Source organism: Myotis lucifugus, unplaced genomic scaffold (assembly GCF_000147115.1).
Source record: "Myotis lucifugus unplaced genomic scaffold, Myoluc2.0 scaffold_6, whole genome shotgun sequence".
NCBI lineage: Eukaryota > Metazoa > Chordata > Mammalia > Chiroptera > Vespertilionidae > Myotis > Myotis lucifugus.
In genome coordinates, this window is record NW_005871054.1 from 7,202,526 (window position 1) to 7,212,345 (window position 9,820).

Here is a 9,820-nt window from a genome sequence, read left to right on the forward strand (position 1 = left end):
CCCAAGGGGTCCCGATTTGAAGAGGGTGCAGGCTGGCTGAGGACCCCCCCCCCCCGCTGCCATGACGAATTTTGTGCACCGGACCACTAGTCTATATATATATAAAAGCCTAAGCTATCAGCTGACCGGCCAACCAGGGGGCAGACAATGCAGGAGCAGAAACCCACAGGCATGGAAACATGGAACAGACTGATGAATCTCAGAGGAAAGGGGGAAGCGGGGAGGGTGGGAAGAGATTAACCAAAAATCTTATATGCATACTAGAGGCCTGGTGCACAGATTTGTGCACCAGTGGGGTCCCTTGGCCTGGCCTATGGGGATTGGGCCAAAACCGGCTCTCCGACATCCCTTGAGGGGTCCCAGATTGCGAGCGTGCGCAAGCCAGGCCAAGGGACCCCATCTGTGCATGAATCCATGCACTGGGCCTCTAGTAATAATTATAATTGCTAACCCTGTAAAAACTTTATATTAGTATAAGTGTATATTAATAATTTTTATGTGTATTTTAAATGTTTAGGTATAAAATTCATTTTTTTATTCTTATATATATGTAAATAACAATGACATATATTTACTCTGAAGCTATTCTGTAGTGGGATCAAAAATAACTAATTATATCTTTCCTCTTTCCTTTCTCTAATTCAGCAATTTTCAACCTTTTTCATCTCATGGCACACATAAACTAATTATTAAAATTCTGCGGCATGCCAAAAAAAATACTTTTTGCAGATCTGAAAAAATAAAGGGTATAATTTTGATTCATTCACACCAGACGGCTATTGTTGTATTGGCTGTCATTTTTAAATTTGACAATATAAGGGAAAACAGGTTAGTGCCCCTGACTAAAGAGTCAGGTATTTCATGTTTTAAAAAATTCTTGTGGTACACTGGTTGAAAATTGTTGCTCTAATTTAATATAGGAACGTAAGCAGACAACTTGATTTTAAATTATCATATGGGGTCAAAGAAAGAACAGTAAATTACATGAAAACATTGAGGAAGATAATTTTGAAATTACCATTATAGATATCAACTAAAATATTTACTTGGTAGAAAAATAATGATCACGGGTAGAATAAAATAATAGTGATTACAGCATTCTAAAATGAAAAACTTTCATTACTTATCATTAAGCAATACAAGAAATAGATAAGAAATGAGTTTCATTAATAGATATCTCCCAAGGAGGTCACTATAATGGATTTTTAAAAGGAAATAATATTATTTTCTTTAGAAAAATGTTTGTTATAGAAGCCCCATCATTAAGAAGTCCCTATCTAGAGATAGGATGGAGGGTTTGCCAAAGAGTTTCTTCAGCCTTGGGTGAGCACTACTAGGGCATTTGTAAAAGTGTTTGAAGGGTCATGCAAAGTAGACCCATAACTCTCAGTTATTTGATAGTTTCTAGTGGTACCTTATAGACTCTGCATAATCCTGAGCCCACATTATTCACTCTCTGAGCTCCCTTTCTTGTAGCCTTCAGTATCTGCTACTTTACCAAGGAGGAGGTGAGTGGAGGAGTGGGGAATGTGAGAAATGCTAGAGGGTTGAATTGAGGCCTGAAAAGATTAATGAAAAAAGAGAAGAAGGTATTACAGTGAGCTGGATTAAGCACTCCACATTAAACTCAGGCACAGGAATCATAGTAACTGAGTTAAATAATACCCCTTTCTATTTTTGAACAGTTGCTAAGTGTGGATTATCAAGTAAGAATAAGTGCCATACTTATTATTATATTTTTTTCCCCTAGATGCAATAGAACATCTTATGGTAAATGATCCATTTTGCTCCCTAGAAAGGTGGCAAGAAATGGCAAATATATGCTCACAGAATGGCTTTGACAGATTATGTAATGATATCATGTCCATTCTTCGATCTCAGGCTGGAGTTATAGAAATTCCTGAAGAGGATGATACAGTCAACTTAATGCAACATGTGTTTTGGTAGTTCTGTAGCTTAACCAGCTGAGGGAGCTTCTGCAACATTTTGTGTTTGTTGGTTGGGCAAACTGATTCTGAAGTAACTAATATAAATAAATCTGGAATATGAAGCTCAGAAATAAATCATGTTGTTTTTTTGTTATGATTTTGAAACATTTACATTGTTGCTTCTTTTTTTGTCCATATGGTTAGTTCTTGTATTGAATCTTGATAAAATCCACGAATATAACTTTGTATAGAAATGTTTAGGCATTTCTATCTAAGGGCATAAGGTAATGTGCAGATGTGCTCCATTCTGATAATCTAATTTAATAGCAAGAACTGAGGAAGGTGTGATTGTATCCTGTCTGTCTGACTTCCCAAATATCAAATGTCATTGTGTTCTTAGGAGGGTGGCCCTTTAAAGAAAAAAATGTTACTCTACATTTTTTAAATGTTTTAAAATTCTAGCACTCTTTTCTCTTTGAGCTTTTCAGTTGGAGCAGGAATGAGGGAAGGCCTGCAAGTGAGGACTTTGTGTTCGAGACATTTCACAGGCCGTATTGTAGTAGGATCCTGCCCGTTCTGCAGCGAGACTGCACTGTTATATGCTTAAGCAGGCCCTTATGACTTCGCTGACTTTTCTGCTGTTCAGGGTTGAAGCACAAGCTGGCTGCAAAGTTGTTGCTAATACCATAATTTTAGCTTTGAAAAATGTTAACCTGTCCAGTCTGTTCTTCAGAAAAGAAATGTATACACAAAATATCCCAGGCTGATCAATTTACTGCCAGATTGTGGGCAGTCTGTTTTGTCAAAATCATTGAGATGGCTTGAAAACCAACTGGAGAGGGTCCTGGTTATTCTGCTTACACAGTGTTCAACCTTTGATTCAAAGTGGGGAGATGAGATTACTACGGAGCTGGGAGCTAGACATCTCTGGGTGCTTCTGAGCAAGACCCAGACCTAGGAAGCAATTTTGAGAATCCCTTTTTATTTTATGATGCAGCCGGCCCCTCACCGATCCCCACATAGCATATCCCTACCTTTTGAAGGGAGCCCATGAGCCAAGGGCAAGCTTGTTTTCACCTCACAGTTGGGTTTTACTTGCCTTTGGTACACTGAGCTTGTCCACCAAGCAGCTTGTAATTTCTCCAGGCCGGTAGAGTGTCGAGAGGAGGAGAAACAGCAATGCCTGAATCTCCTGAAGAGGTGAAAACATGTAGGAGGACATGGAATTATTTGTAAGTTAGGGTTTCTCAATCTCTGCATTATGAATAATTTGAACTAAATAATTTTTTGTTGTGTGAGGCTGCCTTGTGCACTGTAGGATGTCTAGCGGCATTCTGGCCTCTATCCACTAGAGGCCGGTAGCGCTCCCTGTTTCGCCCCAACTAGTCCTGACCAGCCGAAATGTCGCCAGGCCCTCTTTGCCAAATGGTTGAAAACCACTGGTTGTCTGAATGAGTACAAAAATTGTACCAACCCACAGTTAAACATAATACTAATTACTGGGTGGTTCTCCTGCAAAGAAGGTCAAAGATAGCGAAGAAAGTGAATGTACCTCCTTGATTTTTTCCCCTCCTACATAAATTGTTATTTGCATGCAGATCCAGAAAGCGTCCTGAGGTAAGTGCAGGGAAACAAGTGAATAACATAGGACTTACCTTACTTTCAATTCATATCTGAGAAATCTAACTATCTCAAGAATTCTTGGCAAGAAAGAAGTAACTAATGTGCTCAGATTTCTCTCAGAGGCAGGTGAACATAACCTCAAACACAAGCCGCCTGCTTCTGGCCATGTTGGGCAGAACCTCCTCTCCCCCTGTCTCTGGGAACCATTCAGCCTCGGGTTTGACCTTTCTTTTTCTCAGCTCTTGATCCCTCCCATCTCTTCAGTTAGAAGGCTGTCCAGGTCTGCAGGCTGTGGGAATCCCGGCTTTGAAGAGTGGAAGCCAAGGCTGGCTTGGAGATCATGACTTGTTATCTACTTGAGTGCCATTTGCCACACAGGATGACAAAGTTGGCTCTAAAACGTGAGAAATTGGCATAGCCATTACATTGACTAACACTCAAACCAAGATTTGAAAGGTTCTTTTGTGGCCTTTCCAGAAAGTCAGTTAGTGAGAGGATTGAAAGCATGACCTTTTGCAGAAAAACTAGTGAAATGAGATCATTCACCTTGAAGAACAGGTTGAATATGAATCATAAAGGGTTCCTAACTTATGTTGTTGTTTTTTTAACTCTGCCTAAGGTAACAAAAAGGTATTAGTACAGGGTATGAGAAATTTAATTTATTGCAGGGAACATTTCTGATAGTTAAGGTTTATCAGGTTTACAAGGGGTGTCAGTAGTGAGGGTGGTTTTAGAATCTTCTTTAAGGGTCTTTAAGAATTGCCTGAACTTGGTCCTGCTTGGGAAAAGGCCTTTTCCATTTCATTGCTCTCATACATGGATGGTTCAATCCCTATGTTGTGGCTGGCCATGAGGTGACACTCTGTCACCTGGATAGAGTTTAACTCAATTCTCTGAATCAGGGCTTGGGCAGTGTTCTCCCACAGGTGTGAGGTATTCCACCAGATTCAGCAGATCGAGGTTTCCTCCCTGCCTTCAGTGGGACTCTATATTTCCTTAGATAAGCGTGTCACTTGGGTTCAAATGACTGTGAGGTGGAGATTTGTGTGCGGCCTGTGCTAAGGTATCAGCACTGTGGAGGGAGAGCGAGACAACAGGACTGGGCAGAGGGAGAAGGTAAGCTCTGGAACCATCCCAAGGAGACTCGGCTGACCACATGGGAAGCTCTGAAGTGTTGGGGTCCAACCCCAACAGGTCCAGGGGTTCCCAAAGGTGTGGACGGAGTCAGCGAAGAAGGAATGACATGGAGGCAGCATTCAATCGATCATCATAGCCAGGTTCTTTTTTTTTTTTTTTTTGTCCTATTACATCTGTATTTATACCGTTTGATCCTATAAGCATGCCTCTATAATCACATCATGGTATGTTTTGGGTAACGTTCTACAGTTCCTTGTTTCTTATCTGACCTTTGCCAAAAATCCTGTCTCTATCTTGTTCTGTTGATTTTAATCTTGTCTAGGTTAATCTCTGTGTTCCATTACAAGGGCTAGTCCAAGGTCACTATTCTATTGCTCTACTGATAAGCTACAAGGAAGTGACAGGAGTTTATCCTACCCAGTAAAGATTATGTCCTCCCAGCCTCGCTGCTTGCCTTCCCTGGGACTGCCCTGTGTCGGTGGGTCTCCAGGGGTATAGGCTTTGGTGCTTTCCCTGGTGGGCAGACCCCTGGGGATTTGGGCCCAACAAGTCCCAAATTTACTGCCAACAGTCTTAGTCCAAGTTCTTCATAAGTACTGTAGTACATGGTATTTCTGTAACACTAGGGGAATTTACTGACTTATTCTCCTCCTTAATCCTGTTAATCCCTAACCTGGGGAAACTACCTTTCTTGGGGAGGTGGTCCTGCTTAAAACACATAGTGCTAAGAGGGGGAGCAAACATATGTCATATACGCCAGGTCCCTTGAAACATAAGCTGTGCAGATGTTTCTTCCCGGCAGCGACTGTGTCAAGCAGCAAGGGTGGACTGGCTTCTGGCAAATTACTCCATTTTTATTTTTTAAATGACAGCGCATGTAAATCAGCATCCACCTCTCCAATTGGGTTAAGACTCGGAAGAAGACTGACAAGCAATGATAGCGAGCATAGCTATAAACATAGTGGATGGAGTGCACACGGAGCCTTGTTTCTGTAGAAGGCCTCTTCAGTCAAGGGATTTCAGCTGTTCCCAAGTCGGTGGTTTGGTTGTCCTCATTGATCTGACTAGCGGGCGGCGTCGCTGGCGACGGGCTTCCTGAAGTGTCAGCACGTTGAAGGACTGGATCATGGGTCCATCAGGGCTGGGCTTGATGGTGGTGTGGGCGTCCAGGGAGGAGTCAGCTGTGCCCTCTGGGTCGGCTGATATGGATGATACTGGGGAGGTGGAGGAGGAGGCGGAGATGGAGGGTAGTAGAGAGAAAAAGAAGAGAAAGCAAAAGAACTACAAGGCATGGAAGTGTTTAGAAAAAAGAGGGAGAAGAAAGGGAAGAAGGCAGCATCCTGACACAGCCCTTTCCTTCAGCTGCCCCTTTCCCTGTGGTCCAAGGTAGAAATGGGAAACAAGTCCTGTTGCAGTGAGAGGGCAGCTGCTGTCAGCCAGTCTCTGTCTTTACCTGGGTCCCAATCTGAGCTAGGCGTGGGAAGTGAAGCAGCCATGGGGGCAGGAGACCTCCCTCAGAAGGGGTGAGGGTTCAGGCCTCTGCAAAGCTGGGGGGGTGAGGGTCTGTGTCCCACCTCTGTTGACCCCCAAGTTGTCTCCTGATGGCCCCTCTGCGACTGTGCCTGTCTTAGGTTGTTCCTTTCCTGAGGAATCTTACCCGTCTCTGGCTAACCAGCCATCCTCCGGGGCCAAGCAGGGTGATGTGAGGTGTGGGAATGAGGGAGGGGCAGCGCCCCCCTGCAAGAGGTTCAGTTCTGTCTCCTTGGTAGCCTATGCCCCCGTGGCCTCCAGCACCTGCCTTGGGCTCCCCTCGCCTGCAAATGGACTGTGAGAAGAGGGTCCCTCTTGACACAAGGGCAAGAGGGGCCAATACAGGACAAAGGAGAGTCCCGGGACAGGGCTTTCTCAGCCCAGGATATCAGGCTCTTGGCACAAGACAACTCCATGTATGGGGAATATACCAGACACCCCCTAGTCACGGCAGAAAAGGGAGGTGCCCTTCCTGGAACAGTAGAGTAGGGAGATTCTAGAAAAGGCTGTGTTCAGGAGAGAAGGAGAAAGACCAAAGAACCAGCAAACAAGTAGTCAGATTAAGAAAAGAAAAAGGAAAGGAGATGTGGGGCAAAGCTGGGACATATGGACAGACAAAAAGGAGGCACATGTGATCCTCCCAATGGACAGGTTGTTCCAGCTCAGGGCTGCACATCTGCTGCAGACGGGCACTGGTCAGGTGTGCTAACTTGGCCTCCCAGGCATGACGGTCCCCAGGAGGGAGGCAGAGGCTGCTCCTTCTGGAAAGATAAAACACAACCTCTTCCCCACATCATTACTAGATCTGGTAAAGCTCTTGTCTGGTTTGTGTATCCTTCTACCAGGCTGAGTCGGCAGAGGCTATTGTATAGGAGGCCCGATGCCTTTGGCTACTATACAACCCTCTGCATTGTATTTTTTTAAAAATTTAACATATAACATTCTTCTCCCCCTTGTTTTTATAGAAAAGGTTTATACTGATGGAATTGTCAGTTTTTCTTTTTGTGTCAAGAGCTAACTTTGATGAGTTAAAACTAAGTAAAATGCATTTACTCAATCCAAAGCAGGCATTAAAAAGAAAAACCCCAAATGCTCTCTTGTATCCATTTTAAGAGTAGGATTGGCACTTCCTGCTATTACCTGAGTCCTGATCTATCACCCCAGGGAGAGCTTGCCAATCCTGTACTTTCCTGGGGTGGAAAGGCTGCAGTGGGGTTAAGAATAAGGCTCCTTGGGCCTACCTTCTCCCATGCCTTTACATTTACCTTACCTTCCTCAGAAAAGCATGGACATACTTCTTGTACTGGGAGTAACCTTAACTCCTCTGCTAGCAAGCATATGTGTTAAAAGATCAATACGGAGTCCTTTTTCTTTAGACTCAGTATGGCACATCTTCTTAATCTAAAGATCAAGACAGAGTCTTCTTTCTTTGGACTCAGTATGGCACATCTTCTCAATCTAAGTTCTGTACTATCCACCCTCTGTAATGCCCTGGGCGTAAGCCGCTGTCACAAAGAACCAAGAGACGCTTCTCATGCAAACCGAGTGCGAGGCGCCAAATGCTGTGGTCCAGCCCCAGCAGGTCCAGGGGTTCCCAAGGTGTGGACAGAGTCGGCGAAGAATGAAGGACACAGAGACAGCATTTAGTTGATCATCATAGCCAGGTTCTCCCTTTATTCTCCTATTACATCTATATTTATACCATTTGATCCTATAAGCATGCCTCTATAATCACATCATGGTATGTTTTGGGTAACGTTCTACAGTTCCTTGTTTCTTATCTGACCTTTGCCAAAAATCCTGTCTCTATCTTGTTCTGTTGATTTTAATCTTGTCTAGGTTAATCTCTGTGTTCCATTACAAGGGCTAGTCCAAGGTCACTATTCTATTGCTCTACTGATAAGCTACAAGGAAGTGACAGAAGGAGTTTATCCTACCCAGTAAAGATTATGTCCTCCCAGCCTCGCTGCTTGCCTTCCCTGGGACTGCCCTGTGTCGGTGGGTCTCCAGGGGTATAGGCTTTGGTGCTTTCCCTGGTGGGCAGACCCCTGGGGATTTGGGCCCAACAAGTCCCAAATTTACTGCCAACAGTCTTAGTCCAAGTTCTTCATAAGTACTGTAGTACATGGTATTTCTGTAACACTAGGGGGATTTCCTGATTTATTCTCCTCCTTAATCCTGTTAATCCCTAACCTGGGGAAACAACCTTTCTTGGGGAGGTGGTCCTACTTAAAACACATAGCGCTAAGAGGGGGAGCAAACATATGTCATATACGCCAGGTCCCTTGAAACATAAGCTGTGCAGATGTTTCTTCCCGGCAGCGACTGTGTCAAGCAGCAAGGGTGGACCGGCTTCCGGCACTGAAGCAGGGGTGGTCCCTCGGAAGTCTCCCCAGTTGGGGCAGGAGGGCCAGCCTTTCTACTCCTGTGGATGAGCCGCTGGATGGGGACTGCATGACCTCGGGCAGCGCAGCTTCCTCTGGCCTAGCGCTCCCCAAAGAGGGCTGGCAGCTGAGGGTCTTCCTCCAGCAGCATTTGTAGCATGTAGGGGAATAAACCCTTCACTCAGGAAGGGGGCCCTGGTGGGCCATCACTGCATCACCAAAAGCTGCTTTCCCTGTCTGCTACTCACGTCTGACATTTGCCTTTACTCCTATTTATACTAGAAGCATCTTCCCTCCTTCAGGAACAGATTTCCGGTACCCTCATTCCCATCCGGCCCTTGCGAACCTAGCGCACAGAGTAAATGAGATGTTTTCTCCCCCCTTCCCACTCTCCCTCCTCTACCTCACTTCCCTCCTTCAACTCTCACCAGGCAGGTCCACCTGCTTTCCACTGGAGCTGTGTGGCAGCCAGCCTAGATAGCAAGCTAAGTGTCCGCTGGTTTCTTCCTCTTTGGGGCTTTCCCATTATTCCCTTCATGGGCACTTATTCCCCCTCTGCCCTCTGCCAATACCTTGGGCATGGGTTCCCCGGGCAGCAGTGCGGCAGGCAGATGGCTGGGCTGCAGCCCGGGTTTGCTCAGCCACCAGCTGGTGGGGCTCTGATCACGGCCAGTCTTCTTGATTGGCTCTCTAAAGCAGTGGTTCTCAACCTTGGCTGCACATTAGAATCACCTAGGAATCCTTTTAAAATCCTGATTTCTGAGCCTCATCCTCCTGAAATTCTGTTTCTTTGTTATGGGTCGGGGCCACAACATTAGTAACAAAGAAACAGAATTTCTGGAAGATGAGGCCCAGAAATCAGGATTTTAAAAAGATTCCCAGGTGATTCTAATGTGCAGCCAAGGTTGAGAACCACTGCTCTAAAGTGAGGGGAGGCCATGGGACTAAGTGGTTCCCAACATCGCTTCTAACTCCAACATCCAAAGACTGTTTGATCTGAAGGATTTTCATAAAAGGTAATGGGAACAAAAAGGGATGCCAGGTTCCCCGTTTAGGTTGTGCTTACTCTCTCTCCCACACAGCATATCTGAGCCTTCTTTCCCCGTCATTGCAAGATGTGGGATTAGTTATGGCAGAGTCTGCCGAGCTTGGGAGTGAAGGTTTAGAATCCCCAGAACATAGTGGAAACCAGTCTGAATTGAAACTAGCAGCCCACCT

General features: G+C 45.0%; 1 protein-coding gene across 1 annotated transcript in view; it reads left to right on the forward strand.

The window, feature by feature from the left end:
* CLHC1 (clathrin heavy chain linker domain containing 1) overlaps positions 1 to 2,086 on the forward strand; it is a 26,500-nt gene extending 24,414 nt beyond the window's left edge. The window contains exon 12 of the mRNA XM_014447244.2: positions 1,751 to 2,086. Coding sequence (XP_014302730.1) covers positions 1,751 to 1,947 — 197 coding nt within the window. The 3' untranslated portion in view covers positions 1,948 to 2,086. The remainder of the gene's footprint in view (positions 1 to 1,750) is intronic.
* Positions 2,087 to 9,820: the final 7,734 nt, after the last annotated feature.